This window comes from Amia ocellicauda, chromosome 18 (assembly GCF_036373705.1).
Source record: "Amia ocellicauda isolate fAmiCal2 chromosome 18, fAmiCal2.hap1, whole genome shotgun sequence".
Classification (NCBI taxonomy): domain Eukaryota; kingdom Metazoa; phylum Chordata; class Actinopteri; order Amiiformes; family Amiidae; genus Amia; species Amia ocellicauda.
The window spans coordinates 26134074-26156761 of NC_089867.1; the positions used below are offsets into that span (position 1 = coordinate 26134074).

The 22688-nt window shown below is 44.0% G+C and overlaps 1 protein-coding gene across 1 annotated transcript; it reads right to left on the reverse strand.

Annotated features, from left to right (window-relative positions):
* Positions 1–935: 935 nt before the first annotated feature.
* LOC136713956 (alpha-1,3-galactosyltransferase 2) lies at positions 936–22350 on the reverse strand. Its single transcript, XM_066691210.1, has 7 exons — positions 22267–22350; positions 20710–20781; positions 11394–11441; positions 9684–9773; positions 8330–8395; positions 2654–2791; positions 936–1765 (listed from the first exon to the last, which is right to left on the reverse strand). The coding sequence occupies exons 1-7, from the start codon at positions 22305–22307 to the stop codon at positions 1084–1086; spliced, it is 1137 nt and encodes a 378-aa protein (XP_066547307.1). The 5' UTR covers positions 22308–22350; the 3' UTR covers positions 936–1083.
* Between the last annotated feature and the right edge of the window lie 338 nt (positions 22351–22688).

Genomic DNA, 22688 nt, shown 5'->3' on the forward strand with positions numbered 1-22688 from the left:
TGATGGATCCATGTTCTCATTCTGTTTATGCCAAATTCTGACTCAACAGAAATCGAGACTCATCAGACCAGGCAACATTTTTCCAGTCTTCAACTGTCCAATTTTGGTGAGCTTGTGCAAATTGTAGCCTCTTTTTCCTATTTGTAGTGGAGATGAGTGGTACCCGGTGGGGTCTTCTGCTGTTGTAGCCCATCCGCCTCAAGGTTGTACGTGTTGTGGCTTCACAAATGCTTTGCTGCATACCTCGGTTGTAACGAGTGGTTATTTCAGTCAAAGTTGCTCTTCTATCAGCTTGAATCAGTCGGCCCATTCTCCTCTGACCTCTAGCATCAACAAGGCATTTTCGCCCACAGGACTGCCGCATACTGGATGTTTTTCCCTTTTCACACCATTCTTTGTAAACCCTAGAAATGGTTGTGCGTGAAAATCCCAGTAACTGAGCAGATTGTGAAATACTCAGACCGGCCCGTCCGGCACCAACAACCATGCCACGCTCAAAATTGCTTAAATCACCTTTCTTTCCCATTCAGACATTCAGTTTGGAGTTCAGGAGATTGTCTTGACCAGGACCACACCCCTAAATGCATTGAAGCAACTGCCATGTGATTGGTTGGTTAGATAATTGCATTAATGAGAAATTGAACAGGTGTTCCTATTAATCCTTTAGGTGAGTGTATGTGTGTGTATATATATATAGTTAAAGTTAGAAATAATTAATAAAAACACACGTGATGGTGTTTTTTAAAATTAATATATGGTATATATATATTTACTGAAAAGAAGAAAAATGCGTGACCCGGCGTTTATTAGAGACTGGCTTTTGTTTATATGATTATGCAAATTAACCAGGAGACTATTGGAGACCAGCTGCTATTTGAGACCCGGCGAGTATTGGAAGTTTTACGGTATATATATATATATATTTGTTTATTAATATGAATCCATTATATGGGTATTTGTATTTAAATACCCCACTCCTGCTAGGGTAGCTGAACATAAAAATACTGGGAACCATTTTATCATTAGAAAAAAACAGATATGCTTGCTTCTTGCTCTAGATATGGGCTCCAGCAAATGACCCAACTACTGCCTAAGATCATTGTAGTGCTTTTTAGCCCAGAGGAGTCTGGCAAAATGCAGTTTGCTGCCACCCTCAAAAATAGTTGACCAGCAGTACTCAGGGGACAGCACTTTGGTTGGCTTCACAATCCAGAAGTACTTGTTCAGGTGGCTCTCATCATGCCACAGGGCCTCCACCTCGTTCCGCTTGTCCGTCATAATGCCCAGGTAGCAGCTCTCAGCCAGGCGCTGCACGTTCTCCCACGTGCCTCCAAAGATCGCTGCATGGTAGTAGTGGTCACCCTTATACATGTAGGCCATAGACTTGGGATTCCTGTCATAGGTGAAACTGTCTTCTGGTTTGTTGTAGAAGGCAGCATGCAACTGGGCCACAAAGTCTCCCAGAGCCTCCGAACCCCATCGACTCAGAAACATCTGGTCCACGTCCAGGCAGAAGACGTACTGGGCCTGGTGACGGATGTGGGACTCTATGACATTGCTGATGGTCAGCATTCTCATCATGGAGATGTCCTGCCAGCGTTTGTGCTTCTCCACCTTCATGATAACGATGCTCCTTTGTGGCCCCAGCTGGATCTCGGGGACCCTCTCAGGGCTGTCAGTGAAGACGTAGTAGACCACTCGCAAGCCCGGCATGAAATGTTTCTCTGCAGAGGTGAGGAAATCCTTGAGGTAGGCATCCAGGTATCTGCAAACACACACAAGGTCTGACTGGAAATACACAATTCATTCTTACACAGCTCTTCAGGATAGAAGGATGTTTGGAAATTCAACTGAAAAAACATTCAGAACAGAAAACACAGACATGAAGGGTAAATCTAATTCAGCACCAAATGCTGCTGCACACTGGCTGTCTGGGGAGTGTGCAGTGCAACTAGCTGTTTGCAGGATGTTGAGTGACAACTCTTTGACACTCCTGCCCTTGTCACACACACAAAGATCTGTCACTGAAAGCAGACAGTCATTTATCAATGTGGAAAAAACAATAAAACTGATTACAAAGGACACAAATCAAAGGAGTATAAAATCTATAGAATTGTCTGTGATTTACTATATTTGTAAATGCTTCATAATTATTCAATTGTAAGGAATGAAACAGTCATAAACTGGGTAGAATCCACCCTGGTAATATTCCACAGTTTGGGACCTGTCCAGTCTCCCTACATGTTCTTGAGGGGTGTGCTGATTCACAGAAAGTGGACACAGTTGGCTGATGGCAGGAGGTCTCTGGTATCAATAGCATAACAAAAGGTTGGTGAGGAGGGATTTTCATTATGGATAATTTTAATGGGCTACAGAAGGTAATCCGAGTCCTACGTGTAATACTAATCCTAACCCGCATATTAATAGAGTGTACTTACTGCAGGTGGTGACTTTTAATTAAAATTTAATTGAACTGAAGTTAAATTAACTACATCAGTTGCTTATGCAATTGTTATGGATATAACAATCTTTAGATATTACAACATTCCATTGCTTTAATGATCAAATGGATTATCAATGATTATCAGTTGAACAGTTATGTAATAGTAATAAATTGGGCCACAAAAGCTTTAGCGTTTCCAGCCATTCTTACTTGCCAACAGCAAACACTGTCAGAGCTACAGTGACATTCTGTTCTGTGTAGAACGCATCGTAGAGTTCAGGATCAAACATGCCATCCCAGATGATCGGCGCTCCCCAGGAAGTGCTGGTCTGCACGTCTTTCCTGGAGCTGAAGGAAGGGAGATGTTTAGTGAAGATTGCAGATAAATTCACTGACACAGTTTGCATGTAAAAGTCATGTCTGCCATTCTACTGAAGTACTGGCCCTACTCTTCTCACTCTGCAGTTTTGGATTACAGGGAGAAACTGGCCGAGCTCATGCAGATTCCTCAACACATTGTTCTATACAGGGGTCTGTTAATGCCCATGACTGTCTAATAATTTAGGAGACAATGATTCTTTGTATTGTCAGAAGAACTTAATGTGCTTCCATGAAAACTGCAGCTTCAACAGGAGACCCTTTACTGGCATGCATTACTTGTTTCCCATCACGCTGTACAGAATACATTTACCCTTATACAGCCAGTTTTATTAGTGGTTTCATGAAATCAATCTGCACGTGGTTGTGTGAACAGGAAGGAAAATTGAGCTTTGATATGTAATGTGCACATTTTAATGCATTCAATTGTTAATTTCATGTGTTTTTATTCTAGCAAGCACCAATCACTGTTGTGTTGTTTTCATTATTTATTTTTACTAGTTGTGTTTGCACTATTGGGTTTTCATTTGTTTTCTTTTGTATGGGTTGTAGTGGCATTTTATTTCACTTTTTAGTTTTCTATATGGTTATTAGTTTGCTTTGTTTTGCTTAAACTTCTATTGTTGAAATTCCTTTGGTTTAATCATGATTGCTGCTTGCTGCGCAATTAAAAAAAAAAATGTTTTATGAAAAGTTTGAATTGATACATTCTTTCATTTGCACTTTACTATTTTGAAATTGGATATACAGTACCAGCCCACTGTTTTTCTTTTTTTCATTGTTTTTAAATGTTGTTTGCCCATTTTAACTGATCTATTTATTTATTGTTTTTGTGTGTGAATAAAACGATAGGTTGCGAATGCAACCCTGGTTATCTGAAAAAGAAAGTACTGCCCAAGGGGGAGGGGTTTCCACGTACTGCCATAGGAATCTGATCGAAATGTCACTATCAAAGCTGCCATTGGCCCCTGCGTGCGTCACTCAGAACAGGTCCCTTCCCACATCCTGTTCTATAAAACGTGACATCAGCGCAGGTTTGTCCTCTTTTGCAGGGAGCAGGACTCCCACGTGACTTTGCAACCCTTGGGTAGTGCTTCCTTATTCAGATATATAAGGCACTATATAAACACGACTATTATTTTTAAGGTGTAGTATTTGTAGCCAAAACTGAAACAGAAAGCACTAATAATAATAACTAATAATAATACAAATAGACACAGACAATAATAAACAGTGGAGAACAGCACAGCTGTGAAGCCAACCAACCAAATAATCATTGTTAAATAACAATAAGGGTCTAATGCACAGACAAGACACAGAGAGCTCACATTCTTGGGTCCAGGCGAAATGGCAAAAGAGGACGAACCTGCGCTGACATCACATTTTATAGAACAGGAAGTGGGCAGGGACTTGTTCTGAGTGACAAGCACAGGGGCCAATGGCAGCTGATAGAGTGACGTTTCGATCAGGTTGCTACAGCAGTGCGCAGAAACCCCTCCAGGACTCCCGCGTGACCTTGCAACCCTTGGGCAGTGCTTCCTTTCTCACATAACCCGGGGGTTGCATACGCAACCTATCATTATCTTTCAAGTCGGAGGCACTCCCCAAGGGGGAGTGGTTATTGTATAACCAAGCTTTCGCAAGGGAGGAGGCAGTGAGCTGATAAGGGAGCCTGCCCCGAGGTGTACCACTAGGAGCCTCTGCAACACAACTCCAGACAGTAACCTCAGGGGCTCCAATGGGCCGCACGTGAGCCGCCTAGGAGCGAGGACTGTAGTCACGCTCTTACCAGGAACTGTCTAGAATCAGCATATACAAGGTGGGGCTACAGAGGTCAACTCTTACGCCCTCTGCTTACAATAACAAGGCCAGCTGCTCTACTAGTGCAGCTAGGAACGAGGCAGAATCTACTTGCACAATATCCGGCGCAGGCAATTAAGCAACTTGTGCAGCCTCCGTGCACTATCATGGCAGTGGGACGTCATAGCGGTGGCCGCTTGCTCCACCAGCACAGCTGGAAGCAAGGCCACACCAACTTGACCATGTTGTGAAAAACAAACTATATACACCATGGGGCACAGGAGCCAGCTCATGCTGGAAACACAGGAGCAGTTCACACCTGCCAAATAGCACAGCTAGTGCAGGGCAACTACAGCTCTTACTGTGTGAATAAATGAACTATGTACACAGCGGGGCACTGGAGAAACTCAAGCGCCCTCCGCTGGAGGACAACAGCAGCGGTCCCCTTGCTCCATGGTGTACACAGCCAGAGCGGGCCAGAGACCTGCTGACCAAGGAACTATATACACAGCAAGGCAGCGAAACTCGAGCGCCATCAGCTGGAAACAGCGGCAGTGAACTTCATGCTGCACACATGAGACGAAGCCACAGTTCTGCAGTTTAACACATTTATATATATACAGAGCGGGCTACAGGCAAGACGCATGCACCACCGCAACACAATATATAATGAACAAACTATATACAGGGCGGCCTCATAAGGCAATGTGCCTGTAGGCTGCATGACAGACCCTGGGAACACAACGACAGGGCTGTCAGTAAATCCAGGAGCAGCTCGCATGGGTGCTCGTCTGGAAGGCATAGTCCGGTGGAAGGGAAAAAAACGGTTCACTAGCTCCCTCAGGATGCACTTAACAGAGGCAGACTGGGAGAGGAATGGCAGGAGCCAGAGCCCGTAGGGTACTGGGGCTCGACTGCAGCCAACTGTAGGACCGGTCCCGTCATGTCCAACCTGTAGAACCGGGCAAATGTAAGCAGCGAGGCCCAAGCTGCAGCCGCACAAATGTCTGCCAAGGGGTGCCTTGAAAAAGGGCCCAAGATGTGGCAACACCTTGAGTCAAGTGGGCCACCAGGTGTTCAGGCACCGGGGTCCTGGTGGACTCGTAGACCATGGTAATGGTGTCCACAATCCAATGCGAGAGGTGCTGCTTTGAAAGCGCCTGGCCCTGTGTCCGCGCTCCAACAGATACCAACAGGTGGTCTGAACACCAAATTGCCTTAGTGCATTCCAAATTGCACCTGAGGGCCCACACAGGGCAAAGCAGGTGCAGCTGACTCTCTTGTTCTGAAGCGAAGGGAGGAGGATGTAAAGCTATCAATTCAATAGACCTGTTGACATGGAATGGAGACAGCACTTTTGGGAGGAACACAGGATTAGGCCGTAGCGTGTCCCTAGAGCCATCTCCTGCAAAACGGACACACGATAGGTGTGCGGACAGGGTTTGTACCTCGCTCAAGCTTTTTGCAGTGGTGACGCAGTCATAAACTGGGTAGAAACGCAGTCTTAAGTGACACCAGCTTCAGCTCAGCTGAGTTCAGTGGCTCAAATGGGGCTTGGGAAAGTGTGTCCAGCACTACATCAAGACGCCATGCGGGCAGTGAAGGGGTGCGAGGAGGCTGCAGCCGTTGAGCTCCCTTTAGAAACTGCACAGCCAGGAAATGAGACCCAGGGGGCTCGCCATCAATCCAGACATTACATGTGGAGATGGCCACCAGATTCACTTTGAGTGTGGACGGGGACTTGCCCTGGTCCAACAGCTCTTGTAGAAATTGCAATATGACCCCGATGGGGCAATGAATTGGGTCTTGACTGCCGTCTTGGCACTAGGTGCTAAACGTCTGCCAGCGGTAGGAATACTGCGACCTCGTTGAGGGAGCTCTCGCCGACTGAATAGTGGTCTGACAGACCACAAGCAATCAGTCGCTCACGCTCAGGGGCCAGGCCCAGAGCTGGAGGAGGCCCGGATTGGGGTGCCAAAGCGTGCTCTGCACATGGGACAACAAGTCCGCTCTCACTGGGAGCTGCCAAGGCTCTCCGTGGAGGAGGGAGATCAGGTCTGCGAACCAGAATCTGTGAGGCCACCGAGGGGCTATTAGCAGAACTGTTGCTTGCTCTCTCCTGACCTTCTCCAGGACCACTGGGTCTGTGGAGTCACGCTGTGGGATTCACACATGGGAACTCCACCAAGCCTGCTTCTGCCACGCCCTGGGTCCTGGCATAAGCCTCCCCTCTCTAGTGTGGGGGCTGTTGCTGGATGGTCCCAGGTAGCTCTCAACTCCTCCAGGAGGTCAGGCAGCAGCGGGAGGGCCCGTGTGGGCCACTGCACGCACTGAACCCTTTCAAATGTGGAGCACAGCGGAGCAGGGTCAGAGGGCCAGGGGAGCTGAAGAGACTCCACAGCCCTCTGAATGACCGCCCCCAGAACTCCCTGTCCTGTCCCTGGGAGCAGGAGGGGTGTCCACGCTCAATGGAGGAGGAGGGGTGGAAGCGACCAACTCCTCCTCCATGAGCTCCACCTCCAACTCTGAGTCCTCATGAGGACCCAGAGACAGGCGGTCCTCCTCCCAGGTGGCCCGTCCACTGCCCTCGCCGTAGGATGGGGCAGACAGACTCCCCTCAGTCTCCACCAGCGAGGTGTGAACCGACAGTGGAGCGTCATGGTGTAGGGGTGGGGGGCAGCATCTGTTGCTCTGCCTGCGCTGCCTTTGTGGCCAGGAGAGCGCAGATCTGGTCCATCCTGCTATTCAAGGCCAGGATTGCCTGATCGCGCTCCCTGTCCACAGAGCCAGACCACAGTCGCTGACGGTGTGGCGGGGAGGGGGCGTGGGACGACTCTGAAGAGGAGGAGGGCCACGTGCACATGCAGCGACGTGGGGGCGCGCACGGCTGTAGCAGGTACAGTAGCGGCAGCTGGCACAGCAGCAGGAGCAGGAGGAGACGCAAGCGTGGGGCGCATGGCTATCTCCGTCACTGCAGCCCTGGAGTGCTGCGGCGCCCGGTGAAACGGCGGACCTCCGGGCATGCCGTAGCGGATCCGGAAGTCCCGGCCAAATTGTGCCCAGACAGACGGGGCATAAGACTTCCCCACCTGTGCGACTTGCGGCATCTTGCGGTGGCTACAAATGGCACAGTGGCAGGGGCGAGAGGAGCTCATCACTGAGCAGGGAAACGTGCAGCAGAGGCGGCACTGGCGTCACACAACAACTGGAACACCACTGCAACAAGTGGAGCGCCTAGCGGGCCTGCCGCTGTAAGTGCAAGTTCCTACAGCAGTGTGCAGAAACCCCTCCCCCTTGGGCAGTGCTTCCGACTTGAAAGATAACTTTTGATCAGTAGTGTCCACTCCTTCTGGAGTCTCCAGGATGGAAAATTGTCTCCAAGACATTAACAAACTTTTCCATATTTTATTTGTGGTTCAGACAAGGTTGTTTCTCAGTAACATTTTGTGTAGTAAAGATGCATTTGGCCCAGTGATTTAGGTTGAAATGTAGGGCTACCTTCCCCACTAAAGTGGGGCCTCCATTTGGTATAGAGTTCTGCCATACAATAGTCTTGGGTTTGAGATTGGGTTCATGTGCTTTTGTTGAGGTTCTGGGTTCTGACTATTATTGTGATAGGAAAAGAACATATATAGTACATATAATATAACCCATCTAATATAATTGATATAATTCAATTATCCGTCCTTGTCTTTTCACTGCACTTACCAGAGATCTAGCAAGTAATCAATATGTTCTTCAGGTCTTAAGTTGGTGCCAGAAGGTAATATGCACCTGTGTGTAAAGATAAGATTGTATTAAAGTATGAAAACAACATTACAATACAGTAGTGATTGTACAGCATGGGCACTATGTTAAGTGATACCATATCACTTCCTGTAGCCTCAGGGAGGCTACATTTTTAATTTCCTTTTAAAGAGATTCTGTTTGACTTTTTCTTGTTGCAAACGGTAATGGTGTTTTGGCAAATCACAGACATTTTTCTTTCCTAGGGATCTATATGTTCCTTCTATAAAAGTATTCATCTGTCTACTTCTCATTAAACTTGCCACACTCTGCATCTACCTTCCTTTTAATTGACACGGCTGAAGGTATTGTGGTAATGAAAAATGTTTGGTTGTATCCGTTTTACCGCAATAACAATATATCTTTTGCCTTTTTTCAGGGTAGCCTGAAGGCAGTCTGGGCTGCAACTACATCACACTTGTACGTAACCTTGTTTTGAAATCCAAAATGGCGCTGCCCATAGGATGAAAAAGTGAGCATACAAAATGGAACATATCCTGTGTCAGACACCTTGTAGTATGTAATTGTAATGTATAACTAACAGAATTAAGATAAAAAAAGTTCCGCTTTAACAAAGCAACTTCACTCTTTTAGTCTTTTGTATCCATATTATGTACAGTACATAATGCAACATTGTAATACAGTGTTACAGAACAAAACGGTAAAATTGATAACTCGAACTCTGTTTTCCGCGCTACAATGCAGCGATCTTACCATCTCAATAAAAGGTCCAGGCCTCTTAGTGAGGCTCGAGATCCCTACACTACTGTTTGGCACGCTACAATTAAGTATGTCAATGCCTGTGACATATTTTGACCATATATTCAGTCTTTGCAAGTCATAGTAATAGTAAACCCATTCAGTGGATAAACCCAAATCTGTGCACTCATATGGATATGAGTTTTGCAAGCAGGTCTTATGAATGCGTGTCTTCATATGACGTTAAGAATATGTTTTTTGGTTAACTTTTTGGTGTTTTGTACCCTTCCGACACTGCATTTGATTTTCAGGTCGTAGTCTAGATGCATATAGATATTTTCTACACATGTATGAATGTTTTTGTCAGCAATTGTACTCCTTAGGAAAGGAGGAAGTTCTGGCTCTTGAGGCACAAAACCACTAGCTCTGAGGGCCCTTTGTAGCTAAACCAATTGCTTTCGTTTAAAACTTTATAAATAGCTACAAGAAAAACGTGGTGTCTGTGTGAGTGCATAAAGTTAAAGGATTTAATTAAATTTAATTAAATTACCCGTCAGTGTCATTCTACTTCACATACCTGCTATCTTTAGAGGGAGTAATATGCTTTTCCTGCAATAATTTGGTACCATGAGGTAAAATGCTTCTTGGTTTCATCCATTCGAAAGATCTGTACATAAAGAGAAAAAAAAAAATATTCTCTCAAACTGTGAGACACACTGGTCACTTATTACATAGGAAAAACAGATTATATCCCAAACATTCAAATATTCCTTGTAGTGGGAAAATTTACTTTTATTATTTCCTTTATATTCTGTATATATTATTAATTGTTTCATGTTGTTATATTATACATTGTTTCAGTTTATCTATGAAGCAATCATTAATTTGTATTTATTCTGTCCGAGAGGTTACTTCAATCAAGCATTGTCTTTTCATGATTTCATTCAACCACTGTCTTCTGGATATTCAATCAGCTGAAACAGTCAAACAGTATAGATATTGTGTGCTTTAGTGCACAGGTATTTGTTTAAGGACTCACAACAATGTCTTTGATAAACATCTGTTGCCTACAAATGCTGACCATCACCAATCAACTCATCAAACACTTCAACAACAGTAACAAAATTAGGTCTGTGTTAATTATTATGCATGTGGTAAACATAATGAGATGTAATCACTTCTGACAGAGAAGACTGTTACCCATTGTCTCTGAAGATACAAAACTCCAACTCACATCCTGAGTTCTTTTCTTCACTTCATGTGAGAGGAGAGCTCCAGGTTAACCTGTATTTATGTTTTCTGTAATAAACTTGTTACTTCTTCATCGGTGTGTCCTGGGACTTACTAAAACCACTACATCCTAAACCAAACTGTTTAAAATATTTTAAATTGTACAGATTTATGCTGGGAGCTGCAGAGATTAAACACCTTCAAGCTGATCCGCCATACCCCTCCTACACATGGTATTGCTAAATCACCAGTTGACAATTACATAGTGCCCCCCAAGTTTGTATAATGCACTAGAGTCCAGATCATTAATATAGATTAGAAAAAGCACAGGCCCTAGTACTAATCCCTGTGGAACTCCACTAACAACAACCTCACTCCAGTTAGAAGCGACTCCTCTAATCGACACCCTGTTTCCTATACATCAACCAGTTCATAATCCATCTACTTACATTACCCTGAATGCCTGCAGCTTCCAATTTTAGGATCAGTCAGGGTGAGAAAGATTCTGCGAGAAAGACGCTGGTCACTGGTCACTTATTACACAGGAGAAATAGAGTTTTTGAATATTTACTTCAAAGGTGTTGTCAATCCCTTGCTCCATAAAAACAGAATCAGAATATATTGAACCTAACACTTGGGTATCAGCATGCTTCACAATGTCACAGTATGTTCAGCAAAACAAGGTGTTGATGTCTCAGTTCACTCCAGCATAAACTACACACAATACACCTCTAAGTCACCACGATCTTTGGCACAATAGGAGTGACCATGGAGTAAATTACTGAGACGGGGGAAATGAAAAAGCCCCACTCCCAGTCACTTAAACTGGAGTAACTCTCAGAAGTCACTGACAGTGCTGGCATTGTATGGATAAAGCTCACTACAGTGCTGCACACTCAAGCCTGGTACTTGTAGTCACCTGTGAACTCAGTATTTTGTGGCTCTGTTAATCATAAGAGGCTGAAAAGAAGAGTTGCCAGAACACAGAACAAGAGCTGCAGATTGATCAGGGTGGACACATGTGATGGAAACTGAGAATAAAAGCTTCTCTCTTTACCTGGTCTTGAACAAAGGTGGGGCTTCATTGCAACTTGGGTCTGCAGCTCTGTCAGGATACAGAAAGTGATGAGAACTACTAATTTTGATTGGAAAGGATGGAAATGGAGAGGAATTCTCCATAGGTAGCACAAAGAATTGTATTCACACTCAGTGTCAATGTGAAAGGCATATACAGGAAAAACTTTCTTGTGTGCATAAATGGAGGATTAGTAAACATAAAAGATCATAAGAAGAACATAAGAAAGTTTACAAATGAGAGGAGGCCATTCGACCCATTGTGCTCGTTTGGTGTCCATTAATATCTAAGTGATCCAAGGATCCTATCCAGTCTATTTTTAAATGTTCCCAAACTTTCAGCTTCTACCACATCGCTGGGGAGTTTGTTCCAGATTATGACGCCTCTCTGTGTGAAGAAGTGTCTCCTGTTTTCCGTTTTGAATGCCTTGAAGCCCAATTTCCATTTGTGTCCCCGGGTGCGTGTGTCCCTGCTGATCTGGAAAAGCTCCTCTGGTTTGATGTGGTCGATGCCTTTCATGATTTTGAAGACTTGAATCAAGTCCCCACATAGTCTCCTCTGTTCCAGGCTGAAAAGGTTCAGTTCCTCAGTCTCTCCGAGTAGGACTTTCCCTTCAGACCTGGAATAAGTCTGGTTGCTCTCCTCTGAACGGCCTCTAAAGCAACAATATCCTTCTTGAAGTGTGGTGCCCAGAACTGCACACAGTATCCAGAGGAGCTCTAACTAGCACATTGTACAGTCTGAACATAACTGCCCTTGTTCTCAATTCTACACTTTTGACAATATACCCTAGCATTCTGTTTGCCTTTTTATTGCTTCCCCACATTGCTTGGATGGAGAAAGTGAGGAGTCCACATAGACTCCTAGGTCTTTCTCATGCGTTACTTCATCTAGTTCTATTCCTCCCATAGTGCAATTATAGTGTACATGTTTGTTACCTGCATGTAATACCTTGCAATTGTACACATTGAATTTCATCTGCCAGGTGTCGCCCACAACTGAATATTATCTAAGTCCCTCTGAATAGCCTGTGCTGCCAAGATTGTATCTGCTGAGCCACCTATTTTAGTATCATCTGCAAATTTGACAAGTTTGCTAACTATCCCAGAGTCCAGATCATTAATATAGATTAGAAAAAGCAAAGGCCCCAGTACTGATCCCTGTGGAACTCCACTAACAACCTCACTCCAGTTAGAAGCAACTCCTCTAATCGACACCCTCTGTTTCCTATACATCAACCAGTTCATAATCCATCTACTTACATTACCCTGAATGCCTACAGCTTCCAATTTGAGGATCAGTCTTTGGTGTGGAACCTTATCAAAAGCTTTTTGGAAAACTAAGTATATCATATCATATGCTTTCACATGATCTACAGCTGCAGTTGCATGTTCAAAAAATTCTAATAAATTAGTAAGACATGATCTGCCTCGTCTAAACCCATGTTGACTATCTCCAAGAATATGGTTTTCATTAAGATGCTCCTCTATTTTCTGTCCAACATTTTACAAGTGATGCAGGTGAGACTGATTGGTTTGTAATTTCCTGGCTCAGTTTTGTCCCCTTTCTTGTGGATTGGTATGACATTTGCTGTCTTCCAGTCAGTGGGCACATCCTCTGTTCTAAGTGTCATTTGGAATAATTGAGTTAGCGGCCTGTAAATAATTTCCCTCATTTCTTTAAGTACTGTTGGAAATATCCCATCTGGCCCAGGTGATTTGTTGGTTTTTAATTCTGCTAGTCCCTTTAGTACCTCCTCCTCATTTATCCTGATCTCTCTTAGGGTTTGACTGGACTGATTGTCAACCTGTGGCATGTTATCTGTTTTTTCTTTTGTAAAAACCTCTGTGAAATACTCATTTAGAACATTTGCCACATCTTGTTCGTTTTCCAAGATACTTTCATTTTTGCCCTTTATCTGTTTCATTTCCTCCTTTATTGACCGCTTGCTGTTGTAATATTGAAAAAAGCTCTTTGCATTGGTTTTAGCTCCAAGAGCTATGTTTCTTTCTATTTCCCTCTTTGCTTTCCTGATCCCTTTTTTAAGATCTCTTTGCAGCTCAACATATTCTATGTATTTTGTTTCGTCACCATCCCTTTTGTATGTGCTATACAACATTTTCTTTCTCTTGATATTTTTTTGCATACCTCTATTAAAGCATTTTGGCCAGTGTTTTTTGGTCCTCAATTTGCTAAGTTTTGGTACAAATTGCTCCTGAGCCTCAAGTAGTATATTTGTCACGGTCTCCCCTGTTTCTACCTTAGTTCACCACCAGAGGTCTCCCTCTCCTGAATACTAGTTTAGTGCTTCTCCTTTCCTTTATCCAGTAAAACCAGTCTTTCCACATTCTTCCCTACCAGGTGCACCTGTTCTGTCCTCCTCTCCTATCATTGGTCAATCCTTCATTCACCTTGTTCAATCCCTCTCTCCATCACAGTACTTAAACCCCTCTGTTTCCTAGATTCATCGTGAAGTCTTGCATTCTCTCCTGGATCATTTTCTAAGCCTTGTTTCTTGATTGCCTTCCTGTGTATTTTTGACCTCTTGCTTCCTTCTCTCGTTTACCCCTTTCGGATCTCCCTACTAGCCTGTTTGCTTGATCATTTGACCTGGACTGTCCCTGTTTATGCTCTCTCGTTTTGCCCTTATTGGATTATCTGCTTCAACTCTAAAAGCCTGCACTTGGATCCTTTCCTTTGGTCCTAGAGGACGTCACAGAAGACTTCGCCATTAACATGGATCCAGCGGCTTTACCTGACGTTGCGGCAGCTTTGACGGCTCAGGGGGCATTATTGGGAGAACACGATGCGATGCTACGTCAGATCAACTCCACTTTGGAACAGCTAATGAGGAGATTACCTGCTTTATCTCTCGAGCCCACAAGACAGACAACGCATGAAGCAACCCCAGGCTCGTCAGCTTCCCCAGTTCCAGATAGACCTGTACATTTGGCCATCCCAGACAAATATGACGGCTCACCAGACCGCTGCGAGGGTTTTATATTACAGTGCTCCCTTTATTTAACCCATTTACCAACTTCCTTCCCTTCTGATGATGCTAAAATCGCCTTTATTATTACTCTACTTACCGGAAAGGCACTTTGGTGGGCATCAGCTGTATGGGCTCGTGAGGGTGAAGTAACAAGATCTCTCTCAGCTTTCATTGAACATTTCAAGCAGGTTTTCCATCATCCGACAGCTGGAAAGGACGCTGGTGAACAACTGTTCTCTCTCCGTCAGGGTACCTCTTCTGCCGCTGAATATGCTCTGGAGTTCAGGACCTTGGCCGAGATAAGTGAATGGGGTGAGCCTTCTTTTATCGCTCTTTTTCGTTGTGGCTTATGTGATGATTTACAAGCAGAATTAGCTTGCAAGGGAGACACACTTGATCTGGAACAGTTAATTCAACTTGCCATTAGACTCGACAACCTTATGAGATCCCGAGGCAAACGGTCATTGTCTGCTACATCCCAGTTATCCACCAGATCTTCTTTCAAGCCTAGCCCCGATACAGAACCAGAAGCCATGCAGATAGGAAGGACTCGACTACCTGCTGAGGAAAGACAGAGGAGGATACAAAAGCACCTCTGTCTGTATTGTGGTCAATCCGGTCATTTCCGAGACGCCTGTCCTAATCTTCCTGGATCTTCGACCACTCCACAGAAATCGGTGAGTACTTGTCCCCTGATAACACCTGCTCACTGTATGCTCTCAGTACGCATCCAGCTCCACACCCAACACGTCTTTTTGTCTGCTTTAATAGATTTGGGGTCCACGGGGAACTTCATAGGCAAAGAAAGACGGTGGTTTAAGACCCTGTATTGACTATAGGGGTCTTAATTCGCTTACGGTCATGTATAGATATCCTTTACCTTTAGTTCCGGCTGCCATGGAACAGGTAAGAGGAGCTCGGTACTTTACAAAACTTGATCTACGTAGTGTATACAATCTAATCCGGATACGAAAAGGAGATAAGTGGAAGACGGCATTTATTACTAACTCGGGACACTATGAATATTTAGTCATGCCTTTTGGTGTGGTCAACGCACCTTCAGTCTTTCAAGCTTTTGTAAATGAGGTATTAGGACCTTATCTTCATCGCTTTGTGATATCCTACATTGATGATATTCTGGTCTACTCCTCTACTCTCTCTGAACACATCTCCCAGGTTCGTCAGGTGCTTCAATGTCTACTACAAAATGGACTCTATGTCAAGGCAGAGAAATGTGAATTTCTTGGATACATCATTGATGCCAGTGGAGTTCATATGGATCCTGAGAAGGTGAAAGCAGTTACTGAGTGGCCTCAACCTCAAACTACTAAAGAGTTGCAACATTTTCTGGGTTTTGCTAACTTTTACCGTCGCTTCATCCGAAACTTCAGTTCGGTCGCCTCTCCTTTAACCTCTCTATTAAAGGACTCTGCTCGTCGTTTATTATGGACGGATTCTGCTGAAGTCGCCTTCGACAAACTCAAGTCCCTGTTCACCACTGCTCCAGTCCTCAAGCACCCAGACCCTAATCTCCCTTTCATTGTGGAAGTAGATGCTTCTGAAAATGGCATTGGGGCAGTGCTTTCTCAACAACACGGTCAACCACCTAAGCTTCATCCCTGTGCCTTCTTTTCTAGGAAATTATCACCTGCAGAGAGGAATTATGACATCGGTAACCGGGAACTCTTGGCAGTGAAATTGGCCTTTGAGGAGTGGAGGCATTGGCTGGAGGGATCAAAACACCCTTTTCTGGTACTCATAGATCATCGAAACTTGGAATATATTCAAGCAGCAAAACGCCTTAACCCCCGTCAAGCGCGCTGGGATTTGTTTTTCACTCGGTTTCAATTCACCCTGACTTATCGCCCAGGATCCAAGAACATCAAAGCAGATGCTCTCTCCCGTCAGTTTGACTCTGTTCATGAACCTCTGTCTGATGATCCCATTCTACCTTCTACCTGTATTGTTGTTCCTATCAAATGGAATTTCTTGGATCAACTTCAAAGGGAACTTTCCTCTAAACCTGCCCCTTCCTCATGTCCTTCTAATAAGATCTATGTACCTTCATCCAAGCGTCACACACTCCTTCAATGGATTCATTCTAACCCTACTTCTGGACATCCAGGGATTCATCGTACCATTACCTTGATAAGACAGAAATGCTGGTGGCCCACTCTGGTACAAGATGCTACCCAGTTTGTCAACACTTGCTCCATCTGTGCCCAGTCTAAGTCTTCACGACATCCCCTCTCTGGTCTCTTGGAACCTCTTCCAATTCACACATTTCTATTGATTTCGTTACCGACCTTCCTAGCCCTCAGGGTTATACTACCATTTTAGTGGCAATAGATAGTTTTTCTAAATCATGTTGGCTTGTACCCTTACAGAAGCTTCCCACTGCTCTTGAAACTGCGGAGGTCCTGTTCCATCATGTGTTTCGCATTTATGGGATTCCCGAAGACATTGTGTCTGACCGAGGTCCCCAATTCCCATCCCGCGTCTGGTCTGCATTCTTCAAGGCTCTAAATATTAAGGTCAGTCTCACCTCTGGTTATCATCCACAATCTAATGGACAAACAGAACGTCTAAACCAGGAGATCATACGCTTTCTTCGATCCTACTGCAATACTTCCCAAGATGATTGGAGTCGTTTTTTGCCATGGGCAGAGTACGCCCAGAATTCCCTAACCAATGCTTCTACAGGCCTCACCCCCTTTCAGTGTGTCTTAGGATACCAACCGCCTCTGTTTCCTTGGAATGAGGAATCCACCAAAATCCCAGCAGTTGATGATTGGTTCCATCGCAGTGAAGATGTCTGGAATGCAACACATGTCCGTCTCCATAGAGCTATCCGCCATCAAAAGACCTTGGCAGACTGTCATCGACAACCTGCTCCGCAATATCATCCAGGACAGTTGGTTTGGTTATCAACTAGAGATATTAAATTTAAACTCCCATCTAAGAAATTGAGTCCTCGCTTCATCGGTCCCTTTCCTATCCTCCGACAAATTAATCCAGTCACCCATCATCTCCAGTTAACTCCTCACTACAAAATAGCATCATCATTTCATGTTTCTCTGTTAAAACCTGTTCCCCCGATCCCTCCTCTCCTTCTGATTTCTCATCAGGTCTCTTCTTCTATTCCGCCTCCTCCTCCCTTGGATCTCGACGACGGTCCGGCATATGCAGTCAGGACCCTGTTACGGTCTTGTCGCCACAGAGGACGCCTGCAGTACTTGGTTGACTGGGAGGGGTATGGTCCTGAAGAACGCTCTTGGGTTTTTGCCTCAGATATCCTGGATCCGTCTCTCATTGCGGACTTTCACAGGGCTCATCCCACTGCTCCTGCTCCTCGGCCTCGTGGCTGTCCTCGCCGCCGTCTTCACCGCCCTGGTCCGGCCGAGGCCGATTCTGGGGAGGGGGGTAATGTCACGGTCTCCCCTGTTTCTACCTTAGTTCACCACCAGAGGTCTCCCTCTCCCGAATACTAGTTTAGTGCTTCTCCTTTCCTTTATCCAGTCAAACCAGTCTTTCCACATTCTTCCCTACCAGGTGCACCTGTTCTGTCCTCCTCTCCTATCATTGGTCAATCCTTCATTCACCTTGTTCAATCCCTCTCTCCATCACAGTACTTAAACCCCTCTGTTTCCTAGATTCATCGTGAAGTCTTGCATTCTCTCCTGGATCATTTTCTAAGCCTTGTTTCTTGATTGCCTTCCTGTGTATTTTTGACCTCTCGTTTACCCCTTTCGGATCTCCCTACTAGCCTGTTTGCTTGATCGTTTGACCTGGACTGTCCCTGTTTATGCTCTCTCGTTTTGCCCTTATTGGATTATCTGCTTCAACTCTAAAAGCCTGCACTTGGATCCTTTCCTTTGGTCCTAGAGGACGTCACAATATTCTTAAAATATACCCATCCATTTTCAACTGACTCTGTATCCAATGGACTCCAGTCTACCTCTTCTAAGTGCCACCTCATTCCTTCAAGGTTTGCTTTTCTAAAATTGTAGACCATTGTTTTAGACTTGGACCTTGTTTTTTGAAAGAATGCCTCAAAGCTAACCATATTGTGATCACAATTTGCCATTGGTTCTCTAACTACTGTCCCCCTGACTCTATCTTGGTCATTTGAAAAGATCAAGTCAATACATACACTCTCTCTGGTTGGTTCCCTGACAAATTGAGTTAGAAAGCAGTCATTTACCATCTCAACCATTTCGATTTCTGCTTCTGTAGTCCCCACTGGGCTTTCCCATTCTAAGTTTGGGAAATTGAAATCCCCCATTATAACAGCCACATCCTTGCTACATGCAGTCCTAATTACCCTGTACAATGCAGCATCTTTCTGAATATATGAGTTTGGTGGTCTGTAACACGCTCCTACCACTAATCCTCCAGATCTCTTGTTCAAAAGTTTCACCCACAAAGATTCTGTTCCGTTACTGGGATCTAAGACAAGTTCTTCTGCCTCAATGTCATTTTTCACATATAATGCTACCCCACCCCCTCTTCGGTTTTGCCTGTCTCTCCTAAACTGTGTATCCTTTCAACTTGTATTCATCCCCAACATTTTCTGTAAGCCATGTTTCTGTCACTCCTACAACATCATAGTCACACACCAGCACTGTGGCTTCTAAGTCTAACATCTTGTTCCTTATACTCCTGGCATTGAGGTACAAACATTTCAGGACTTTCCTACTAGCAGTTTCCCTTGGTTTTCTTTCCTTAGTGGAACATCTCCCATTGTCAGAGCTCCCTGCCCCCCTGGTTCCTAGTTTAAATGATTCTCAATTTCACCGCACATACGCTCTCCCAATGCATTAGCCCCCCTTCTGTTTAGATGTAGACCGTCCGGTTTGTACAGGTCCCATCTATCCCAGAAGAAAGACCAATGCTCCATAAACCTAAACCCCTCTTCCCTACACCAAGCTTTTAACCACGTGTTAAACTTTCAAATCTCTGCCTGTCTCCCTGGCCTGGCACGTGGTACTGGAAGTATTTCAGAGAAAACTACCGAGGAGGTTCTGCTCTTTAGTTTTGTTCCTAACTCTTTAAATTTGTCTTGTAGAACCTCTGTCCTACCTTTTCCTATGTCATTGGTTCCAATGTGGACCATGACCAGTGGATTCCCCCCGGCTTTGGCCAGTAGCCCGTCTACTAGTTTAGGGAGATCTGCAACCTGAGCACCAGGCAGGCAAGATACCATGCGGGTCTCCTTGTCACTAGAACACACTGTGTGATCTACACCTCTAAGAATTGAGTCTCCTACTATAACTACCTCCTTCTTCTGGGGGAGGAGTGGGTACCATGGTGCTCTGGTGCTCAACTGCCCTCCCATCACCCTCTGAGCTGTCACTGTCTAACTCGGTGTCCAGCAGTTGGAACCTGTTGGGCAATTCAAGCTCTTGGGGTGTCTCTAGGGGTTGTGCACGCCCTTTTCTGCGGTTACGACCAACTGTAACCCAGCAGTTCTTTACGCTGTCCTGCTCTGAGGTCTCAACTCTCCTAGTTTTTGGCGTGCACACCATCTCTCTCATGTGCTGATTGACCAATTCTTCAATTTCCCTAATACAGCGCAGATCGACAAGCTGAGCCTCAAGATCACAAACCTTGATCTCCAGGATTTCAACCTGCCGACAACATTCACAAATGAGTTCATCCAGGAAGGCAATCATTCTGCAAAACTGACACTGTAGTGGCCACATGCTTCTAAATGTTACTTGTTTTATTTTTATTTTATTGTTTTTTTACACATCTCATGGTTCCTGCTGCTAGTCAACTGCCTAACTTTTGTCAGCGAGAAACAGCGCAGGTCTTTCTCAACAGCTGCTTTAAGTAGCTTTTGTCTACCTACCCCAATTCACACCTAACTGGCCCCAGACTGGTGGTCTGAAACTCTCACCTGTACTCTCCTGTCTCTGTCTGTGGCAACTTGTAAATACTTCTGTTTTTTTTTTTTTAATTCACAGGAATGATGATGACTATGCAAGCTCTTGCAAGGTTATGACATCACCACACACATTTCCTGGAAGGGAAAAGTCAATCTTTATACTGTGAAATTTGTTTAACTGAAAAATGATTATATTTATTAAAGCTGAAAAACCTGAACCAGTACATTTTCTTCCATACGTGTTCCATCATGTTTTAGAATGGACACAAAAATGTCCGTAATTCATTTTGAAAACCCATAGAACCAGCTTTATTATTTTATGACATGGCTCAGGTTTTCACAACTGAAAGCAGAAAATACGTGTTTTATGTAAGTATTTTAACAGGAGGTGGGGAGGGGTTAGGCACAAATCTTACCTGTTGGGCAAGTGGGGATAGAATGCTAAACAGAGCAGCATGACCATGCAGAGAAGGCATAAGGTCTCCCACCTGAAATAAATAGGTGAAATAAAAATAAATACATTCAACAGGTCTCATCCAATTTCATCCATTTAATATACAAGTAATAGGAAGAAGATGTGAATATGGGTATACACAAACATATATATTTATATACAGTGAGGGAAAAAAGTATTTGATCCCCTGCTGATTTTGTACGTTTTCCCACTGACAAAGAAGTGATCAGCCAATTTTAATGGTAGGTGTATTTTAACAGTGAGAGACAGAATAACAACAAAAAAATCCAGAAAAACGCATTTCAAAAAAGTTATACATTGATTTGCATGTTAATGAGTGAAATAAGTATTTGATCCCCTATATATATTATAGTGATCTGGGTCGGTTGGGGGGGGACATGTGGGGCTGTGTGTGTCTGTCTGGGTATTGTGGGACTGGACAGTTTGTGTTGTGCTTGTGTGGGTGGTTGTGTTACATTAGGGGGGTTGGTTCTAGGGTGAGGGGTTAGCCCTGCTCGGGAACACGAGGGGGGAGCCGTGATCGTGGGAGCCAGTCATGGGACACAAGTTAATAAATAAGGGTGCCCGGTTCCCACGCAGGGGATTTCAGTCCAGCTCAGAGAATGAGTGTGCGAGTTATAACAGTGTTGCTCCAGCCAAGCTTTGTTTCTGTTCACCTGTTCTGTGTTAAATAAAGCCCATTGGATTAGACCCTGCCTCCTAAAACAAGGTCAAAACCTGTGCATGTTAAAGAGTTTTTCTTCAGCATGGAAAGTTCATTTTATTTAGGTTATCCACTTAATTTCCAGGGTCTTCTGCACTGAACATGCACATATAAATAAATACATATTACATAAATTAAAATAATTCTGAGCTAGGCTTCACTTAAGCCACCAACCAAAGTCTTGTGGAGCCAAATGTTAGCAGATCAACACCATCTCAAAGCTATCCAGCATAACATATGGGCCATATGGGGGTTAAAAGCTGGAAATTCACACAATCTGATATAGGCTGAAAACTTGCTTGAAAGTACAAGACGAAAATTAAACTAGTAACCAGCACAACATTTTTTTTGAAAAATATTCTGATTTTGAACACAATTCAGTAATGGAAAAAAATGTTTATTGAAAACATATTAAATTGTCCCAAACATAACTGCTTTGGCCTGCCAGGCACTTTAGTCAACAGGGTGGCTTTTGAAGAAAAGATACTGTTCTTAAAACACACATTTTTTGCTTTTTAAACAGAATGTGTATGGTCTGTTTTTCCCCAAGACTGAATGTCACATGGACAACTTAAAGAAAGGAATTACAATACTGTATTTGCATGAATTTCACCCATCAGCAAGCTTTTGAGAATCAGACTGATTCTACCATGAATAACAGTTAAACAAAAACATTTAATTTAAATCTGAGTGCATGTATCATGTATGAATGTTGAAACATCAGATCATCTGTAGTCACCCTTGAAAGTAATTAGAAAAGTAAATTAAAATGACGAATACATAACTCAGACTCACCTCATTTTGTAGAGACCTGTCTTGATGTGTTGATACATCATTGTGGGAACCACAGCAATATTGTCACCTAACGCTGTGACAGAATGTCTGATTGCATTCGGAAGAAAAGGCACCTGTCATTAGCAATGTTTTGTTTTCCTTGAAGGAAAAAGACCACAAACATACATTACTGGGCCAACAGGATTTTCAACTGGTAACTGGTAATACATTTGTATTGTTGTTTTAACTTTTTATCTTTCCATGTCTTTGTTGTTGCTTTTTAATTATTTTTGATATTATATGATTATTTAATTATTTGATTGCTGTGCTTTTGATATAATGACATTATAATTATCCGGTGCATATATTTTAGTTATTTTCTTTCAGAAGCAAGAAGTGTGCAAGCAGTGCAGCGGTCACGGTCGACGGGCCTGAAGGAAGGC

What these genes read in the sequence shown, in the direction of transcription:
- LOC136713956 (XM_066691210.1), bottom strand. Translation starts at nt 22,307, where the DNA reads ATGATGTATCAACACATCAAGACAGGTCTCTACAAAATGAG. An exon ending in ACAGGTCTCTACAAAATGAG is followed by an intron (nt 20,782 to 22,266) that starts GTGAGTCTGAGT and finishes TATTTATTTCAG; the next exon opens with GTGGGAGACCTTATGCCTTC. An exon ending in TATCCCCACTTGCCCAACAG is followed by an intron (nt 11,442 to 20,709) that starts GTAAGATTTGTG and finishes GTATCCTGACAG; the next exon opens with AGCTGCAGACCCAAGTTGCA.